Consider the following 22,804-nt stretch of genomic DNA (forward strand, 5'->3'; position numbering starts at 1 on the left):
TTTCAAAACGTGGCTCGAAACTTCTCAGCATACAATTTTAATAGTTGCGGTATGTCAGCCGAACTATTTAACAATTTAACTATTTTAATAAATTTCTACTCACACATATATGTTCGAATGTCAGCCAGTCCCATCCCATCCATTCCGTTTCCACAGCCAAGACAAGCAGCAATGCTGCATATGGAATGCAATTCATGAAATTCATCGCACATTTCCTCTCCGAAAACTAGCAAAAGGGGAACTTTAATTTACATGGATATGGATATAGATACACATCTCCGATATGAGCGTTGGCCTGCTGCGGAATGTTTTATAGCGAATATTACTCCCACCGTTCGCCTTACTGAACTTGATAATCGTTTGCATGACGCTGCTGATGCTCTGTTCGTATCCACATATTGAACAGCGTAGCATCCGATGCAGGTGGGAATGTGGGTGGGGTGGGGGTGTGTAGTTGCAATTGTCCTGCTTTACGCGGTCATTTTTATGATGCGGCTATAGTGAACGGCCATCGTGAGTTGCTTCCTTTGTTCGTTCCTTTGTTTTCAGTCCATAACCACCACCACCCCCGCCCACAAAAAGCGATATCACTTCGAAATGAAGCGCATAGAATTACCGCACCAACCGCTTGAATGAAATTGCTGACCATAGATATTCTACACTGTTGCTCATCTCTTTTTTTTTCCTTCCAGTCGCCATCACATGGAAGGATGCACCAGAGGATCAGCGACCAATTTTAGGCGACGATTATATCGTCCGCTGTGAGGTGACAGCAAACCCGCCAGCCACTGTGGATTGGCTTCGGAATGGAGATCCGGTAAGTCAATTGCACCCCAAAGCGCCCAAAGATTTACAGCTCAAATGGATGTGAAATGTACATTTCCTTCAACAGATTAAATCCAGTGGTCGATACGTTATCGAGAACAGAGGACTGCTGATTCGGAACGTGACGGAAAGCGACGATGGTTTGTACACATGTCGGGCTGCGGTGATATCGACCGGAGAGTTGGCGAAACGAGTGATCCGGGTTGAGGTTCAAATTAAACCCGAAGTGCAAAAGCTTCCGCCCGTTCTGGATGCCGTGGAAGGTCAATCGTTTTCGTATCTGTGCAATGCCACCGGTAAGCCCGTACCTGAGTTCCAGTGGATTAAAAAGGGCACCCAGCAAAATGTAGCCGATATTGATAGGTGAGATTAGAATGTTTTTGTTTCTTTGTGTGCTTGTGTGCTAAAATATTTGAAATTTAGGTTCGCAGTGAATGCCCTGACTGGTCAGCTGGATATTAGTCGAGTGGAACAGGATGACCATGACACGTACACGTGTATTGCCAAGAATGCAGCCGGAATTTCCGAGTCCACCACGAAACTGAATGTACTTATTCGACCAAAAATTATTGAATTTATGAATATCACCGTACCTGAGGATACCGAAGCTGTTCTGGCGTGCAGAGCATTCGGTAGACCACCACCGGAAATTACATTCCGACGATTTGGAACAACTGAGGAATATTCAGTTGGATTACAAGTCAGTGATGATCGCATTGTTCTGGACATGAACACTAATGCCGAGCGGGGTGAAACTACTGGAAGTTTGAGAATTTCCAAAGTATCAAAGACTGATGATGGTCTATATGACTGTATAGCTAGAAATCCTGGCGATGTGGCGTACAAAATTGGTCATATCACGGTTGAGTACAAGCCAAACTTTGATCACATGAAATCGTTACCACCGGTGTACACATGGGAACAGCGCACTGCGAATCTAAGCTGTTTGGCACAAGGTATCCCCAATGCCACGATCGAATGGCGCTGGAATGATCTCCGAATCCAAGACCTGCGTGACATCAACTTGAAAATCGAAGATCACGGTTTCCGAAGTGATCTCATCATCACACCGCGAGATCCCCGGTACTATACAAGTTACAAATGCGTTGCTACGAATCGTTTGGGCAATGCCGAACACGTAATGGAACTTCGCGAGGCACGTATTCCCGAAGCAGTGGCCCAGGCAAAACCACGCTCAGTCAGTGCGACATCGATGACGTTCGACATAATACCACCGGCGGCTGAGAAAGGTTTACCAATGACCGCGCTGTCCGTTCAGTATAAGGAAGAATTCAATCCGGATTGGAACACTGCCTTCAACCGAACCTGGTCCCCAGACAGTCCGTACATAGTCGAGGGACTGAAGCCCCAAACGTCGTACAGTTTCCGCTTTGCAGCGCGAAATGTGGTGGGGCTTGGTCAGTGGGCCGCCTACATCGTTCACTCTACCCCGAAACGATCGGAACCCGAAACGCCCAAAACTCTGCACACCCCCATCCAGGAGGAGAACGAAGAGGACGACGCAATCGTTGCATCACCATATGCCGATCACTTTGAGCTGCGGTGGAACGTTCCCGTGGACAACGGAGAACCCATCACGTTCTACAGGGTGAAGTACTGCCCGGTGAGTATTTTATTTTTGCTTGTGATTCCACAATAGTGGATATTATAGTCAATCAGATGGGAGCATTTGATTTGGATAAAGAATCACAAAACCAGCTGTATATCGGGATTGGTTAAGGATACAAAAAATAGTTTCATATCAAAATGCAGATAATTTATTGTGCTTTTCTGAAAAATTATTGAAAAAAATATTCCCTCCATCAAAGTTTGAACTCTTTACTGGTTAACCTTAGCGGCCATTTTATTCCATGATCTCTTCATGTCTGAGCATAACAAGACACTTTTGCACACATTGCATTTCCGCTTGACGATTGCCCAATATTTTTCGAATAGGTGGAATTTGGGGAAATTGGGACAATTACGATTACGGTACTTTTCAATGTAATCGAGCCCATTGTCATGGTACTAATGGATTTCCGAGCAGGCGCCATCTGTATATATTTGTGTGATTTCAATACCCTGTGTTCAAAACATTTTTAAGCTATTTAAACAAGTTTTGGGGTCAATAATCAACAATCATATAACTCTTTTTGTCTTCCGAATGAAATGATTATCGTACCACTCCATTCAGCCGGCAGAGGTATTGACGTTCAAAACCTTGCACTCCAAGTGTCACGTTCTCGTTTTCGAAACTTTGAACTTACACCCCGGTACAAAAACTTTCCATTCTAATGAACATTCAATTTCCCCCTCTCTCTTCAGGGCTCAAAGATCAACGGTATCTGGACGGAGCTGGAGGGGGCGTGCATCGATGACGACATTCCAATCGCGACCCACTACGAAATGCGCGATCTGCAGGCCGACACCTACTACCGGATAGAGCTGATGGCCCACAACGCGATCGGCTTCTCGAAACCTGCCCACCTGCTGCTGAAGACTGCCCGAGGTGAGTCCAACAAACCATTAGGCAGCTTATATAACGTTTACTCGGCTGGATACGGCTATCCAGCAGCTTCCGCTGGCAGCTTCGCATCCCGGCCCGCGGATGTTTTGCTGTTGTTTGTTTACTCTGTGTGTAGTTTTGTGTTCGTTTATCGCTTCTAATCTTCACCTATTTTTTTTAATATCAATAATATGCGTGACTTAATCACAAGCTGTGTGAACAAGTAATATAAGCCTGGATCGATAGAACATAAAAGAGAGCGCTGCATCGGGGAAATTGTCGCTTCTGTGAGAAGCAACGAATGTTACGATGCGATTTTTCTTGCCAAGCTTTTGTGAATTATTTTGTGAAATATTTGATCGCTATTTGTACAAATTTTGGCTTTAAAGCTTTCGATATTCAAAATCTTCCATTGAATGCGTCATTTGAGTTTCAAAAGTAATCATTATCATTATATGTTGCGTTAGAGTTAAGGTCAGGAATGACGTTCGTGAAAAAAATCTCAAAAACACATACGCCTTTTTTCTTGAATTGAAACTTTTTTATTTGTAATTAGCATTTTTAATTTTATACCAACGGAATAGTTTTCGAAAACTATACCACTGAAGATATCATTTTATCGAATTAGTATTACATAGATTTTCAAATTGTGTTAATTTAGGTTTAATTTATTAGTGTACGCTACCGGGAAACAGCGGAGAGATTATGTTAAGCAATACTACATATTATACACAAATCATTTGCAATTGGAGACAAACAGAAGAAGCAATAAAATCAACGTCGATTATTCTGACTTTAAAACCTTGCGTCTGCTTATCAATACTAACTTTGAGTGTCTCTTCATATAATTGGAAACATCCTTCCAAAAGCCACACACACATACTGATGCTCGAAGCTAAATGTCCTTCATTGTGTGTTTCATGTTTGTTGTTGGGACAGTTTCATCTGATTCGCTAATTTCCGGTAGAGGTTTTTATCCGTACGATGTGTGTGGTTGATTACCAAGGTTTTCGCTGGAGTAAACTCCTCCCCCAAAAAAAAAACCCCACATTACCATTCATCAGTTTTGTCGTCTTCTTTTGTGAAGATGTTTTATTATTGTGGCTTCCTCGACGTTTCATAATCAAATCCAGTTCTGGCTGTTCTGGCGGGACTTTCATTTAAATTAATTAAAATTTCATTGTGTTCACCCAACCATTCTTCGCCCGAATCCCGAAACACACTGAGAATGTGGTACCTTTGCCCCCAAGAGCAACTAAAGTTAGACCATTCGTGCTTCGGCAATCCCAACGTTCATTCATAGGATCATCATCGCCTATATTAAGCCACAAGCTGCGGTCATCCTCATGGGATATTCTATTTTCGCCGCCGTCCTGTTGTTTCCAGTCAGCCAGGCATCTTCTGTTAAATTCGTGGATATGCAAAACCTCATCGCTGCATCGCAGCTGAGTCGGGAACATCTTAATTGGTTTTAATCAACCGGAAGTGTCACATTTGATTGCTGAGATCATGCCTGAACATTTTTACGCGCGCTCTCAATTGAGTGGATAAAAATTACACAAGCAGCAAGCAATTAGTGTTAGTGGAAACTCTTGTCGATTCGCAATTTTAATGCATAGAATAGGACTCTTTAGAAATTTAATTGCCAATCAATATGCGCAAAATATGATTTCTCATCCGACACAACTAATGAGTAAAAAAAAGAAACCAATCAAATTAAAATACCAGCCAGGTATTTTAATTTGATTGTTTCACCGAAGTTGATTTTCCAAACTAGAACCGATTTTTTTTCCTCACAAAAAATAAATTTATAAGCTCATCAATCATTCAGGAACTAACCTGCAGCGTATAGATATCCAAACGTGAGTTGCTTAGTGAAACGTTTATTTAATACACTTAATTTCATCCGAACATTACGAGGCGCACACATAGACTCATTTTCTGTCGCTGTTTTTGTTTCGGGGGAAAATTAGTTTCCCTCTCTAGTGTTTTTTCGATATTCGTTTTTCGTCCGCGTTTGGTTCGTGCACTAACCCTAGAATATGTCCAGCGATCCAGCCGTTGTGTTTTTGCTGCAGATCTTTTACATTAGGACCGAGGAGACTCACGGTGTTCAGTACTGCAAACTTTACCCCGAAAAATTATTCGAATATATTCTACTTTAGAAAACTATGGTATGTCGGTCCGAAATGAGCCACCATCTGACAAGGAAATGAGATACAGACGAATTCAAGCAGTGATGTCAGTTGGTGAAGATTTTACACCTATACTTTATACATCCATAACAACGAAGGGCTCTATTTTAAATCGCTCAATCGATCTAAGATAATCTTGAAACTTTTGACGTAGGACTACGTCTTTCATTTCTATACCGGGGTGTAAAATCAAAGTTTCGAAAACGAAAGCGTTACGCCGGAGACCGAGATTTTGAGTGTTAATAGCTCCTAAACAACTGAACGAAATGGTATGATAAACACTTCATTCGAAAGATAAAATGTCTACGCGTTCTATACTTGTTACTTTCTGATCAAAAAACTTGTTTCAATAGTCTTAAATTTGCTTTCAAAATAGGCTATTGAAATCACCAATCGGTATATAAGCGAGCGCCGCTCGGAAATCCACTCAGTTCTAATTGAACAGCGATTGGAGCATGTTGTCGCTGTTGTGGTGAAGCTCTTCATTTATCATGAAAGCACGGATGAACGGTGTCACCAAGAGCCTGTTTGTGCACCTTAGGCCAGAAGGGAATCCATCAGGAGGAGAGTGATGCTACAAACGGTTCCCCGGGAAGATCTCGAAGCAGCCGCTACACACACACACATACACGCACGGAATTCTTTCCGTTTGGATCGAGAAAGATCCGGAAAATAATCTGCCAGTTCCTCTAGGAATTTAAAAATACATTCATGTGAAAGAGTTTATTTGAATGTTTTCTATCCATGTAACACTGCGACCAAATATGTTTCAATCAAGTGCTATTAACAGGTGGTTATCGAGTTAGCATTAACCACTGGTGGGCTTCCAGTATCGAGGAAAATGTGGAATATCTAATCGTTACTGAAAATAATCTGCCAGTTCCTCTGGGAATTTAAAATTACATTCATATGAAAGAGTTTATTTTAATGTTTTCTATCCATGTAACACTGTGACCAAATACATTAGGTTTTGTGATTTTTCAATCAATCGCAATCAACAGGATAGCTTCTGAAGATTATTCTTCCCCATCAGTAGGATATTTCCGTATCCAATATTGGATGCATAAAACCTTGTGCCTCCAACGTAACGCTCTCGTTTTCGAAGTTCTCCAAATATTCATTCATTCAGAATTAATTCAGATTCAACTTCATACAAATGATCTCTAAATCAACGATAGTCCTACGTCACCCTTGCGGTTATACCATAGATATAACCCACTTCCTGTTTTTTAATCTATTGTATTTTATAAACTTATATTTTATGGGATGATATTGAACGCGGGAGCTTTTTACCGCAACTTCTCATTGAAGAAACTTGTTGAAAATTAGGTCATTTAAATAAATAGATCATTTAAATATGCCTAATTATATTCAACAATATTTCATCACTGTTCAAAATTTATATTCCACAGTATTGAAGGTAATCTTTGAATATTTATTTGTAATCTCTTTAAGATAAGGTAGGAAAATAACGTTTCTTTCGCATCAATTTTGAGATTTTGACAAACACAGTCTGTTGTTTGTGATGTGAATTGTTGATTACAGGTGAATTGGTGATGTCTACAGGCGAGAACCAATGCGATTGAAACCAGCTATTGAAGAGAATTATCCAGGACGGTTGAACAGACACAGCAAATCAATGTTTCAAAATGAAAACGCCGGATCTCATGTTACTTCTTGGCGGTTTGTAGCTGAATAATTGCCACAAAGATTTTTAATTTTCGTTTTCCTATCGTTTTACATGTTGCATCATTCTAACTAACCCTGACTTTTATTTATGCGTGTCTACATAATTTTTGGAAGCTAGGAATTACTCGCATGTGAATTCTTCGAATAATTCCTTGTCATCTTATTCGATCTCTTGAATCTACGCCCGATTTTTCTAATTACCTTCTAATATTACCTTCTTCTAGTTAACCTCAGCAAACATCAAATCGTATAACTTTTACACATGCTAGATCACATATCAATTCGTATCAAGTCACAATCTTATAATATATCGAAGTATGTAAAATATCTTGTGCATCTGAATCGTATAAAATGTAAAATGCATGATTTCCTATACCATTGATGAATTAAGTCGTATATCGTTATATCGATACGTGCAATATTTTATACGTACATTCTATTTATATTAATATCATTGTAGGGTCAAATCGCATATCAGCGTAACACGCATCGTAATATCGGTATGAATCATTTTATACCGTATATAATATGACATGCACGTATGTCACATTAACTTTCGCATGTCTATGCCAATTATACACTTAATATATTTCCAAATGTGTCTTGGATGTATGTATATATCCTCCAATGTTGGTATTTCATACGATTTAATGTTTTCTTGCACTTTACTCCTTATCAATAAATCCCTACTAAATGGTATTTCAATAGGGACGCTACAAAAGTAGACCGATAGGGACAGCAAACGACGCCATATTTTTTCCCGCTCTCTTGACATTTCTCTTCAGTAAGGTTTGCTATTTCATAATGGAAAGATATACGGTCAACAACGAGTCGAGATTATTAAAATTTACTACCAAAATTCGGAGTCAATGGACTCAACTTTAAGAGCGCTACGTCCAATTTATGGTCGTCATAATCGTCCTGCCAGATCAACAATTGAGCGTCTAATGGAAAAATTTGAATCCACAGGCATAGTACAAAATATTCCCGTGCCGGTAAGACAATGAAGTGCCCGTAGTGGCGAGAATATTGCTGCCGCTAGCGTATCAATTGAGGGAAACCCAAATCAGTCTCTCACATGTCGTTCTCAAACGGTGGTCATCTCTGTGACGTCGTTGTGGTGAAATTTCTCGTCGTACACTCGTGAATTTGGCTGAGCAACAACTTGAAAATGATCCGGATTTTCATCGAAAAATCATCTTCAACGACGAGGCTCATTTCTGGCTGAATGGCTTCGTCAATATGAAAAATATGCGTTATCGGTCAGGCACCAATCCATACGTTCTCCATGAGTCACCATTGCATCCCGAAAAAAAGCGGTTTGGTGCGGTTTATGGTCCGGCGGTGTCATTGGACCGCACTTCTTCCGTGATTATCAAGACCGGCACGTTACTGTGAATGGGAATCGCTACCGCTCACTGATAACCGAATATTTTTGGCCCGAATTGGACGATTTGGATTTGGACAATATGTGGATTCAACAGGACGGCGCCACAAGCCCTACAGCGAATTTAACAATCGATTTATTGAAAACCAAGTTTGATGAGCGTGTAATCTCACGAAATGGCCCAGTCAATTTGCCGCCTCAGTCGTGCGATTTGACGCCTCTGGGGCTACGTCAAGTCTTAAGAGTTTTCAAACGCATATTACTCAAAATGGTTATTGCGACATATGTTGTGTTATTTATCGTTAGACAGGAAATTTACCCAGATTTTTTTTTTGCTTGAAACAGTGAATATAGCAAAAAAAGTTAACAATTTGACAATTTAATTGGGTATGTTTTCTTCCGATTGCACTATCCACTTGCTTCCTCCCCGACGCAACGAGCAATCTTTTTATCTAAATTCGGGCGTTAGCTCATAATGTGAGTTGATGCGTAAAATGAATTATTCACCATTTACCGATAATAGGCATTAATTTTATATTATACTAGCTGACCCGATGAACTTCGTCCCGCCAAAAATAGATTTTTTGATTTGAACACTTTCAAACATCCACGTTTTCTTACTAAGTGAACGTTAGTGAGTCCAATCACTGAACTCTTCATTGATTGATTACCTTTTGACCCTTTACAATTTCCTTTTACTATAAATTGTCTAGTGCTTCTACAAAAATTCGTCCTTATAATATAAAATTATTTTCAGACACAATTCTCGTTCAAGATTCTTCAAGCATTTGGAAATAACATGTTTCTCCGTTGCATGGAATACATGTTTGATACAGAGAATATTACAAAATAAAGACAGCTCAAATCGGACCATTCTTTCCTCGGGTTTAGAGCACACCAACACATTTAGCCTTCCATTTTTGTTTATATAGACAGAAGATATAGGAATGCGTTATTCCGTCTGAAAATCCTTTCCCACTTTCGAACAAAAATCAATTTGTTAGCGCCAACATCAAATGGACTAACAACGTTCAGCTAATTGTAGAACATATGGAAATTCAATTTTTCGAATTTTCCGATTTTTCTCTCCGCTATATTGATCTACGAGAGGAGACAAATACAACGAAATATAGATGACTCAAATTGAACCATTCCTTCCTCAGGTTTTGCGCGAGGTTTCTGCAGTTTCTGCAGTTTCTTATTTACTGACCAGCGAATTTTATTTCGTTTCACTCACCTTCAATTTTTTAACTACTATCCAAAAGAACAAACTGAACTAAAAAGTTGATAAAACAAGGTTTTTCGGTGACAAAACAATAGCCCACTGACAAAAACATGCAGTATAAGACGTTTATTAGGTCGAATTAGCCACTACATTGCAAATTCTATTTAATCAAAACACCTCTGAAACAATTCAAACTGGCATTTTTTCTCTAAATTTGGATCGGTTAATCCACGTAAATTATTCGTTCGCTTCGGTTATTGGTTGCAAACGGGCCCTTGGAAACCCTATCCCAACCAACACAAATTGAGCGTAGGCAGCATAAAGCTAGGACTCGCGTGGAGCTCACGCATTTTTTATTGTTTTCAATGACCTGTAGCCAATGATTACGTTTGATAGTTCTTAGATGTTTGGATATCCATGCGGAAGCTTTATACTGCGATTTGCGATTAAAATACTGCAGCAGGATCGCACTTTATGTTTAATTTTAGGTTATAATTTCCATACTCATGATTTTCTATGCTGGCTACAAAAAGGCGACCAACTTAGCAACCCCTTGGTTGCACAGTATTCGTTCGACTAATAATCGATTCGTATCAAGTAAGTATTCGATTAATCGATTTGTCGAACGATTAGAGGACATCACTAACCTTCAGCTCCCCGGTTAATTCCTCCATATGAATGTGTGAATGGTTCACCAAATTGCGTCACTGTTTGCAATAAGTATCTCGAGTATTTCACCTCATTAAAGACCAAAAAAATATTTATATTCTATCATCATGATCAATTTTCGAATCGAAAAATTATTATACACGTACAAGGTGTTAGGTAGTTGTAATCTGAAAACTTTCAAACGGAGATAGAGCATCACATGTGATGAAAAAAAGCCCTTTTACGCGTATGGTCGAATCTAAACGAATCACAACTGAATCTCATATGCCGTGGGAACACAGTGGATGAAGAACCATGGTTTTTTGAAGATTTTATTCGAGGACTCATCAAGATAGGGGCTGTCCACATACCACGTGGACTACCTTAAGGGGAGGGGGGAAGGTTGTTAGGGGTTACGAAAATGTCCACTATTGTTCACGGTGAGGGGGGTAGGGGTATAGCCAATGTAAACGTGAATACGTGAAAAGAATATTTGAGAAAAAACAATCACATCTATATTTAAAAATCAACGAAATCTGTTTTTCATTTTCAAGAAACTTTCCTACCATGCTTGTTCTGCGTATTTGACAATAAAAAGTTTGAGCTGCCTGATGTTTTTTTTTCAAATACTTGTTAGTGTGAACACAATGGTAGAATTCGTGATTTTTGAAGATGCTTAAATTGAAATTGCTACGGAAGTAAATAATTTAGCAATTTGGTGTCAGAGAACTAATCATGAAGCAGTTCATGAAGATTCATCAGGTTAATCAAGAGCTTCTCGATAAGTTACCATATATCCTATGTACAGTGTTGGAAAGAAAAAAGTAAACAGCATTACGCAAAATACTTTTTCATGATTTTTTTTTTTGAAAATGAACGTATTTCTTACAATGGAAAGGATATAAACAGACCATTGTTTGTATTCATTTTCAAATTTACATAAAACTCCAACTCATTGGATTTTTTCATCTAGTATTGTGCATATATGCATATATCATTGTCCTGTTGCAAGATATAGCTTTATTCATTTTCCTGAGTGACTGCTTTAAGTTTACGTCCCAGACATTGACGTAGGACTCAGCAGTTCTTTATACATCGATCTTGACGAAATTGTCCACCCCATTCCAAGAAAAACAACCCCTCACAGGAAACGATTCTTCATCGTGTTTAACTGTTGCTTGAGTAGGCTGGATAGCTCAGATTTCAGGCTGTCATTTCTTTGTGTTTTTTTAACCTCAAACTTACTCTAATCGTTCCAAAGAGTCTCCTTCCAAAAGTCAGTATGACTGAAGCTCCTGGTCGTGGACCGTCATCATTCTCCTTGAACCGTTTTGCTCATGTTTTGGTGTCAGAGGATTTTCTTCATTTCAAAATAAATCATGCAAAATGCATACTCTAATTGCAAATCATGACTATCTACCAAAATTATATAAAAATGTCAAAATAATGATAATCTTTATATAGATACACAGTTGCATGTTAACCCTTTGCGGTCGTATTCAATTTGGAGATGGGTGCCATACTGGTCGGAATTATTTTTATTTGAAAGAGCAGTGATGCATAATATGTATGATAATGAAAGATAAACAAGATTTTTTCATTCGTTGTAAACTTTAGATGTGTTCTACTGAGTAATGTGTTTCGAAATGCTATTTTTTTAACAAGTTTATAATTCGTAGGCCATCCTTAGTTTCCAATAAATCCAAACAACGTATTCGGCCAAGCTACGGTATGTGGAAATTTGAATCTCGCTCCACGCAGAGGTAGCTGCTCGTTTAAGCTCAATAAAACTCGCATACTGCCTATTCTTCGGCAGTTCTATTCTTCGTGCGATCAATCTACATAAGTTATCGATTGGGGTGAGAACTGGTAAAAAAGCAGGGTAGTCCAGAATCGAAGCCCCAGTCCTATAAACCATGTAAAGGATTTCCGACTTTAATGAAATGATGCTTTATTCTGTTGGAATAACACGGTGGTTTCGATGCAAAAACGGCAGCAAATGATTCAAGAATACTTCCTTGAACTTCTATTGACATTCTGTTTCAAAGAGGCTTTAAACTTTTCAGTTCATTCGCCTCTCAATCCTTGAACTCCTAATTTCTTATTCATGTGAGTGGAAAAGTCATTTGAAACAGTCCCTTCTGAGAAACAAAATCTAACATTTAATAAATTCGAAATGGAATAAGGGTGCAATCGAGGTGTTTACCTGGTAATTTTTAATAAAAAAATATTCAGGAATGTCCACGTGGACAACAGGGGGAGAGGGTATATACAGCCATTCCATGCCAAACCGATACAGTGGTTCTCATATTTTCGTCAAAAGTGGGAGTTTTGTTCTTTATGGCAAATTATTAGAGTCGCATTTTTTTATTTTTTTTTTGTTAGGGTGACCATTTCCATTTTAGGGTGGTCCGAAAAATCCATTTTTTCGCATTTCTGCCAAGAATGATTTTTTTTAAAAATTCATAACTTTCAAACCACTGGATCAATTCAGATCTTCGAAATATTAAATTAAAGCCAATTAGCTGGTCTTTTTTGGAAAAATACTACAGTTGCAGAAAATTTTAATCATGTTTTCGTTATTATTGATTGTATTTGTTTTTTTATAGTTTTCATGGTCTCGGGACCAAAGGCGCTATATTTTTTTGTATTTTTTCTGGAAAGCTGAGAATTTTTCCCAAAACATATCTCGAAACCAGGGTGATGTTTTTTTTCGTTTTTGAGTTATTATTTTTCAAAATTAACAAAGTTAAGTCATAATTTTTGATCTACTGGACCGATTCAGATGACTGACATATCAAATTTAAGCCAATGAGCTAGTCTTGTTTGAAAAAATATTACACTCTGAATAAAAATAGATTTTGTTTTCGTAATTATTGATTATATTTGTTTTTCATAGCTTACATCGTTTCGGGACCAAGAGCGTCATATTTTTTATATTTTTTTCCAGAAAGCTGAGTTTTTTCACATAATATATCCGAATACCAGGGAGGTGTTAATTTTCGTTTTTAAGTTATGATGTTCCAATGTCAACATGTTTTCAGTTTTCGTTCAATATTTCTATGTGACTAGACTGGAAGTATGTGACTATAATCCAATTAATTGGCAAGTATGTCAATTTTTCCAAAAAAGGCTAGCTAGTAGGCTTTTTATATGTCGATTATCTGACTCGGTCCAGTAGTTCAAAAGTAATAAATTTGTGAAAAAAGTCATTTTTGGGAAAAAAGGGAAAAATGATTTTTTGGACTAACTTTGTAACTTTGTAAAATCATAACTCAAAAACGAAAAAAACGCCTCCCTGATTTCGAGATATGTTATGTGAAAAATCGTCAGCTTCCCATAAAAAATATAAAAAAATATAGCGCCCTTGGTCCCGAGACTATAAAAACTATAAAAAACAAATGCAATCAATAATGACAAAACCAAAACCTGAAATTTTTGCAAGCGTAGCTTTTTTTCCAAGAATGCTAAATATATAATGGAAATGATAACTATATATGTCGACCGTCTAAATCGGTTCAGTAGTTCACAAGTTATGAATTTTTAAAAGATGTAATTTTTGGAAAAAAAAGGAAAAAGGCGATATTTCAGATCACCCTAAAATAAAAATGGGCACCCTGACAAAAAAATAAAAAAACGGGTCTAATAGTTTGCGAAAAAGAACGAAACTACAACTTTTTACGAAAATCTGAGTACTACCATATCGGTTTGACATGGAATGGCTGTATAAATAAATAAATAACGCCCAGAAAATACTAGCTTTTATGATTATTACTTTTTTGAAATGTTACTAAATTCCACTAATTCAAATTTTTCGCAACTGCATTCAATACCAAAAGTTTTTATCTTCCAAAGGAAAAAAGCAAAATCGTTATAAGTAGTGATATTTTTGGATGAGAGCCAGTTCAAGGTACACAGTGTCGTAATCAATGAAATTTCAATAACACTGTCATAGTTGAGATCCGATCATATGCGTAGAGGATTTTTATCATCGAATGTGATCTTTCATCACCTTCTGAAACATTTCGGAGCAGCTACCTTGTACACTCTATTTCGATAAACACATATAAATATGAGTTCAAATAAATATGAAATCGAAGAACTGAGGAAAACAAAATTATAACTTCAGCTCATTTTAAGCAACAAATATCCAACGAAATTGGATATTTTTCGAACATCTCTTAACGTAAAAATTGCGCGCCCTGAACACCGTGCGTCAACCATAACTAGACAATCCTCTAGAAAGGCAGCTCTCAGTGAAGATAAAATACAGAACCATCTTCCTTCTCTTCCTTGTTTTTTTCTCTCGTTCTTTTCTCCCCCATTTGCTCTCGTCTAGGAAATTATTACTACTCCAGTGGCAATAATAACGACGTCCTGTGGCCATCCATCATTTCGGGATTGATGTTGATAGCCACGTTTAATTCAATCCATCATCAACGATCATAAAAGTTAATATGCCTTGGTCCCGTTCCCTAAAATCTAGCAAATATATTCACACACGCACAGAGGACATACCCAATCGTCTCATCCCATCCCAGGGTATCGCTCCTCCATCCGGCAAACAGCAAACAGCGCCAGCAGAAATACGTGTATTACTTTCCTCCAGCGTCCAACGTTCGACGCCGTCCGCACAGTTTGGCGACATGAATTAAACAGCAAGCGAATTAAAAAAAGCAAGAAAACACCACAACATCCGGCAGGGCACGTAAATGACCGAAAGTACGGCGGTTTTTATTGCAACTCACAGCAGAAGCAGAAAAAAAACTATCGCGCAAGAGAAATCAATAGCTCTGGATTCTACGCCAAAAAGTGTTCAGATCTCGGAGGGGGGAGTGAGCGGAACGAAAGCAGCGCAAAGAAAGCAGTAATGCAAACACATTTCCAGAAATTTATTTTTAGTACCACTGGCGAGAGAAAATAGATCGAAACGCGGGTCCACACCGAAGAAAATAGCATTGCAAGACGGTGAAAATGCGCACCGAAGCGGGATGGACGAGGGACGGGGCTATGGCCCCGTCAATGTAAATGAGGTGGAAATGAATCAAGGAAAGGCGGAATGCAAATTACAGGAATAATTAATTTTTCTCTCTCCGCGCCCTTCGCCACCGGAATATGGGTTAGTTTTTCTTGTATTTTAACTATTTGCTCCAGCCACGCGATCAGGTAGTAGTTTATTGGAGATATCGCGATTTCCTTTGGAGAAAATATTTCAGGCCAACGATTGGAAGAGGAAAATCATATTAAATCATGGTTATAACCTTCGGCTAGCTCGTGATCGTAAATATCCTTCCCGGAGGAAGGCGCGGGGGAAGTGCGAGGATTTCTTGCATTTCAAATTAGATGCTCAAGCACAGAACCAAACCCACAGTTTGACCCCGATAAGGTACGAGAGGTAATGTTTCCATTAGAGTGCTATTATTTGTTGAGGATTATAGAGAAACGTGGTTTATCACGGTTTGTAAATTAAACACGTGGAAAAGGCGGGTCGGGGTACGAATTTTATTATTACATAATTAATTGTTTCAGTCAGATGATTTGTGTTCCGTGTCGGTTTATTTGGTTCTCGTAAATTGGCTGGAAAAATTTTAGTTCCTTCATAATTCAACTGTGTGTGTACTTTATAGTTCTGAAAGTATGATTTGTGTATTTAAAATAGTTGTCAATACTGATCAAAATATTGGCCAAAACAAGAATTGTGAGCGCTATCCAATATATTCTATATCGTATACACACCCTTTTTTTCTATAGATCTTCTGCATGAGAACCTGATAAATCGAAAACGTGTTTCACAACGTCACGTAATTGTATCCATTTCCGCCTTCCACGAAGCAATCGCAAAAAAAGAGCTTATTTAGTTTACGAAAATTGTTACATTGATACGAAATTCTTTGTCATCGTTAGACGAGTCTCGAAAACGAATTTATCTCATTCAACTGTGTGTGATTTGCATAATCAAAATAAAAAAAACAATCCCCGTTTATATTTTTCATCCATACTGTACAACAACAGTAACAACTAGGTAGGTAGATGAATAGATTTTATATCAATTGTTTTTAATCATTCTAATGCTACGGTGCAATGACTAATAGTAATAAAATGAGAGCATGGTGATGGTGAAATGATTTCTTTACTGAATGTTAGGACAAATAAACATAATGGAATTTAAAATGCAGTTAATCGATTAGATAAATAAAACACCGACCACCACCAATCCTCGAGAATGTAAACTGAGAATCTATCGTAACTTTTAGTGTATAAGGTGGAAAATCTTCAAGACTGTATTGTTTATAATCGGAACTTTTTTTTCTAAATATACTGAATCTTGTAACAATTCCCATGATACCAACAATCAATCACAGTTTAACTGAACGTTGCTAGATTCTTCTTTTTATTTGTTGAATATATACAATATAGAAGAAGCAAATAAAATGTCTCGCAATTGTACATAGTAGACTATTGATAGGAACATTATAACTTTTGTAAAAAGTGTCATCAATCAACAAATCAAACAAATAATCTTGAAGATTAAAAAATGATTTAAAAAATACCATTGGTTATGACTTTGTGACGACACATTACGTCGATTGCGCGGGGGTGAAACATTTTTTGGAAAATTATTCTTGTGTTTAATCCTGTCTCTTTTTCAATCATATTTTGGCTTCGTTAAAACAAATACAACATTGGTTCATTTACACTACTGCGCTATCTATCGATTTGAAATGAGCTATTGCCAAACCATTGATCTGAATTATTTTGTAGTGGTAAAAATGAAAACACAAGTGCAAACTGCATCAACCATGTTCCTCGATTTGGAATGGAATACAAATTTCATGGTGGAATATGGTTCACACTCCATTAAATCCGTGTCGTCCCTAAACAGCGCATGAATACAATCCGATGTAATCTGCATCCCCGTGTAAAAGCGACAACAAAAATGTACCGAATGATAATCTTCAATGATATTTTCCGGTAGCGTTTCAAAGCGAATAAATTACAGTGTATTCATTAACAGAGGGATCAATAACGAGCGTATGGAGAGGATTTTACAATTTTCCGTTGCCGATCCATGCTGATTACCAAACTACTTTGAATCCCATAAACACATTTAATCGATTTCATGAAATAATGACTCCTTTCACTGTCGGAATAGATATGTCGTCAATAACTCATTGAACTGTGAAAAGCCTGCGATAAACTGTAATGAACTAAGTACATTATGCAGTTATAAAACGCTATTCAATAAGCGAGCGCTTGTTCATTAACAAAATAATCCTCTGTATCTATCCTGTTGATAATTGAGACAGACAACAATTACACGAATGAATATCACTTCTCTACTGCCAAAATGCTCGACAAAAGAAGTGTTAAATCCACACCAGCGGAAGAAACGTTGAAATAAAATAAGTAAAAAAAAAATTTTCAAATTAAACGGTTTCATTGAGATTAAACATAGTAATCACATTATCTTTTTCATAAATATGTTTCTCTACAATTATACAATTCAACATATTTGTTAGATTTTTATTTTTCACTTTTTTTCGGAATGTTTTCATGATGTAATGTATTATATTAGTCAAATCATTTCATTTGATACCCATTTCGCGAAGGCGGCCATCTTGGATAAGGATTTTTTATGATCCACTTTATTCTACTGGCTCTGTCCTTCCATTTGATACTCATATTGAGGAGGTTTTGAGAAAATTTGTAGTCCGCCATTATGTAATGGCCACCATCTTTCATAAATAAAATAATTTCATTTTTCATAAATAACTGCTTACCCCAATCTACCAATACCCTTTCATTCGATACCCATATTTAGCGCTTCCAGAAGTGTTTTTGGGGAAATTTCCAGTTCCAGAGAGAACGACTGGAACAATTCTTGGGACCTCCCTTATCCCCCACAACCCTTTGAGTTCCACGGCCAATGGTCGGTACATGCAGATTTCGCGACCGTGGGTCTCCTCCAGATTTTGGTTCAGCGGAATAGCGACATCCAAGATGGTGACTTTGCGGTAGCTCTTGTCATACACCATTATATCTGGACGGTTGTGGCGATTCGAGAACTTGAAACTGTTATTTACCGGTAGTTGGGTATGTTGTCTTCCATTTGACCACACTGGACAGCCCCCCCCATAATGTGCTTTATGTTTTCTCCAAGTTGATGGCACATCCGGCCACAGATTAGATGCTTGTCGACGTGTGGCCGGTCCAGTTGATGGGGATGGGCACCATGCACTGCATTCTGCTTCCAAGCTGCTAACTTCTCCTACACTGTCTGTAGATTGCAGTTGAGTTGATACTCCGCATGCGCCAAGTGTAGAGCGCTGTATCCTGCAGATATGCAGATATGTCGACTATTCCAAGTCCCCCTTCTTTGCGTGGTAGTGACAATCTCTCCAGTGCCGATTGAGGATGGTGCATTCCGGCCTCTTTAAATGCTTTCCTCATCCTCCTCTCAAGATCCTCTAGGTCAGTTTTGCTCCATTTGACTACACCAAAACTGAAGGTCAGCAAGGGAACCGCGAATGTATTGATCGCGCGTACCTTGTTCTCCGCGTTGAGGAAAGTCCTCAGGACACAGTTCACTCGACTCAAGAACTTGTCTCGTAGCTCCGTTTTGATGTCGAAGTGGCGAATCCCGGTGAGCTGTCGGAATCCTAGGTATTTGTAAGATCCGCCACGAACCGTGTCTTCTATCAGATCGCCGTCATAGACCTCGTAGCCTCCGAATTCGGTGAGTTGTCCTTTCAGCAGATGGACACAGCAGCACTTGTCGAGGCTGAATTCCATGCTTATGTCCTCGACAACCCGGATAGCTACAACTAGACGCTGACGTGAATCATCGTAGACCTTGAGATCGTCCATGTAAAAGGTATGGGTCACTTCTTCGTGGGTTCCGTCGTCATACCTTATCTTATAGCCATGACCGTTTTCATTGAGCGTCCTACTGATGGGGTTCAGTGCCAGACAAAACCAAAGCGGGCTCAAAGAGTCTCTTTGAAATATCCCCCTCTTTATCTGCAGCGTTCTAGACAGCAACACATTTCCCCCATCACTGAGGCGCATAGACGTGCTCCACTGCCTCATCGCTTGCTGCAGGAACCTAACGACGGTGGAATCAATTTTATAGATCTCCAATACCCGGACGAGAAAAGAGTGAGGTATGGAGTCATAAGCCTTCCTATAGTCTATATAGACCATACTTAGAATCCGCTGGTTATATACCGCCTTGTCGACTATGGCTGCCTCGATGATGGCCTGGTCTTTACAGCCATGCGTATTTTTCTTACATCCTTTCTACTCTTTCGCCATGATGTAATGTTGTTCGCAGTTGGCAGAAACTTTGGCGCTTACGGTGCTGCTAAATATCTTGTACAGACTCGATAGTCACGTTATCGGCCTGTATTTTGATGGGTTCGATGTGTTACTGTCTTTCCACGGGTGGCGAATTCAGGGAGATTGTGTGGGTCACGTAGCACCTTGTTGAAGCACTCAACTATCTTTGGATGTGCGACGGCCAGCTTCTTGTGCCAGAAGTTCTGAACACCTTCGGGGCCCGGTGCTCTGACGATGATAGTTGGCATCTGTCCAATTTCACCACAACTCTCCTCCTCCCGTCTAAACCACATTTGCCCGTTGCGATGCTGTACTGGGGTCTCCCAAAATACCAGCCCAGAAGTTCGTCACATCGCTAATATCTGGTAAAACCTTCGCGTTAGTCGGGCTTCTCGTCACTAATGTGGTCGTAGAATGCTTTTCCGTTATATCTGAATATCCGATTTTGTTGTTGGCGCAGAGTAACTTTCGAGCCATTTCGTTAAGACGCTCAATTTATGTACCAGTGTGTCGAGCTTTTCCGTCAGCTGGTGAGCTCCCAGCTCCCAGCTCCGAAGTTTAGTAGGCCGTACGATCACAGCATCTTGGCGATATAATTTCGCCGATCTACTGCCTCTTTTGTACGCCATCAGTCTTTCAATTGCGGTGCACTTGTTTAGGATCCGTTACTCCAATCTCCTTCGCCATGTTGGAACAGTCCGCCTCTTGATCTTATACGGTATCCTGAACTTTTGGCGGTCGCCACAGCAGCACAGTAAACTTTCAGTTGCAGCTCCTCCATGTCCTCAGCATCAAGCAAATGCAGCGAAAGAACGGGCTCGTTCATGAGCTTTACCGCACTTGTCAGCCTGCGCGAATGCTGAAACTTCGAGATCCTGGGGCGCGACAAAGGGTCTGTGTCGCGAAACAGTAAGATCGCCTCGTCGTAATGGAAGACCAGATCGCGTAGTAATTGTTGATCTGGCTGTGGGTCTTCCAGCTCAGGGGGTTGTTGTTGTTGAATTGCTCAGCCGTACTGAGCTTCGTCTCGACACAACGCTTGCTCTGTTTGTTCTGGAGCCTAGCTCTCTCTGCGCTTGCTGATTAATCCCGTCGATTTCCGTATGGGAGAGCATATTGTTGCGTACGATTGCTATATACCTAGCGTTCATCGCGTTTTGGTCAAGCTTCCCGGCGAACTCTGGATACACTTTCTCGAACATTATTAGTATCCGCGGGTGACCACTCATGTCCGTCTTCAAAGTAGCGCAGATGTAATAGGCGCGAATCACGAATTTATTCATTTCGATTGTCCGTTTGTCCGTTGCCTAGCGATACCCACAAGTGTAGAGTCTGTCGTCTGGCAACACGTCTCGTAGGCGCGGCGTTTCTTCCGTGGTGTTGATGGCTGCTGTTTCCGTTTGACGGTAGCTTTTCGGGTTGAACCCGTCTGGTGGCCCGTTCTTGCACATCGCCCTCCAGCCGCTGGCCGCTCGCTCTTACGCCCGTTCCAGAACCCGCTCCAGTTCGGGGACCCTCCTCGAGCGATCGCAGTCTCAAAATTCTCCTTGAACGTAACTCCATTTTTACTGGGTTTATCTCCTTTGTCCGGGAGACAGCGAGGCGGCAAGGTATATTAGAGTCCAACCTTGTCAGAGGAACCTTTTCGGGGCGCCGCCCCTAACATGGACATCAGAAGCACTCTTAAGCCTCCAATGACCCGGCAGGCCTTCCCCGGGAGAAATATAGCGCTTTGACTCGCTCGCAACCCGCTCACTTACCCACTTTCGACACCATTTCTCGTGTTGTGTGTGTTTCCAGTTCACGCCCTATTTTAAAATGTCGTCATATGATATTCGTGGAGACGTGAGATAGGAATGGTTGAAACCTACGGGCAGGCTCCTACCATAGTGTTGGTCCCCAGTTTTGTTCTTCAGTACTAAAAATAGGGGCTAAGCAAGAGGAGTAACGCTTAAAAATTTTGTACAGTAGACTCGACGACTCTATTAGCCGCAGAGTTTGCTTTGAAATGTCTTTCACTTTCCACCGTTTTTTTTGCGTCTTTTAAAAGAACTGCTTGACAATGCGAAGGTTGTGATCTTTGGGCACCACCATCATGTTATTCTCGGCATATTATTCCTTCGCCTTTTTTCATACTTACAGGATACCAAATCCGGTCAAAACGTTTGTCCAGTGTTTTATCCCGAGGACAACGAAAATGTCACTTTTCTAACCGTAGGTTCAGACGGCCTGCTCAGTGCTATTGTTTGGAATCACTGGAGAATTACCTGTTGCTATCTAGTTCTATCTCAACAAGAATGTATAATGGGTATTCAATTGCATTTTTAACGTGTGAATCATTTTATGCCGGTCGCTGTACATCAATATCGTACATTTGTTGTACTCTTCTGAAGTCTTTTGAAGTTTGCTTCAAACGTTTTCCGGATAAAACAATTTTTTCAACCAATTTTTACTATTTTTTCAAAGTATTCGTCTTCTTCTATATTGTCTAGGACTCATACGTGTCGTGAAAATAAAAAGTAAAGGCTCAAAACTATTAACTTTTCCTTTAATAACTTTGCACGATCGTTTTGCGAGTCCGTCTCAGTTCGGCCACACTACATTCTGAGGGTTTTACCCTCAAAAACTGACCAAAAGCACCTTGTCTACATTAAGTCCTATAGTAGGTTACAATGAAGTAACAGATAACCGCAGAAATCTGGTGAATTAAGATCCGGTAAGATGCATTCTACCTTAGTGATAGAATCGAGCAAATTTTCTGCACACTGCGTCTTTTTTGCCTTATGACCAGGGACAGAATTCGGCTAGCGGTTATATGGCAGATCCCCGTACAGGTTGGAAGCATAACGAAGTGAATGATTCTTCAAAATATGTTCGTTTTAATGTCTCCTGTGTTAAAAGTATACACTTTCGCGAGACGTGACAAAATAAACTTTTAACGCGCAAATGGCATTAAATATATCATCATTCAGCTTTAGAACAAATTTTGC

At 39.5% G+C, this 22,804-nt stretch overlaps 1 protein-coding gene across 8 annotated transcripts in view; it reads left to right on the forward strand.

Annotated features, from left to right (window-relative positions):
* LOC129777811 (fasciclin-2) overlaps positions 1–22,804 on the forward strand; it is a 231,187-nt gene that overhangs the window by 173,507 nt on the left and 34,876 nt on the right. For 7 of the 8 annotated variants that reach the window (XM_055784312.1, XM_055784316.1, XM_055784313.1 and 4 more), the window contains 4 exons: positions 693–817; positions 893–1,188; positions 1,249–2,449; positions 3,151–3,334. In XM_055784312.1, coding sequence (XP_055640287.1) covers positions 693–817; positions 893–1,188; positions 1,249–2,449; positions 3,151–3,334 — 1,806 coding nt within the window. Of the gene's footprint in view, positions 1–692; positions 818–892; positions 1,189–1,248; positions 2,450–3,150; positions 3,335–14,814; positions 16,995–22,804 lie in introns of those variants that run through there. The other variant, XM_055784318.1, reaches the window with a different exon arrangement.

The sequence above is a fragment of the Toxorhynchites rutilus genome, chromosome 3 (assembly GCF_029784135.1).
Source record: "Toxorhynchites rutilus septentrionalis strain SRP chromosome 3, ASM2978413v1, whole genome shotgun sequence".
Lineage (NCBI taxonomy): Eukaryota > Metazoa > Arthropoda > Insecta > Diptera > Culicidae > Toxorhynchites > Toxorhynchites rutilus.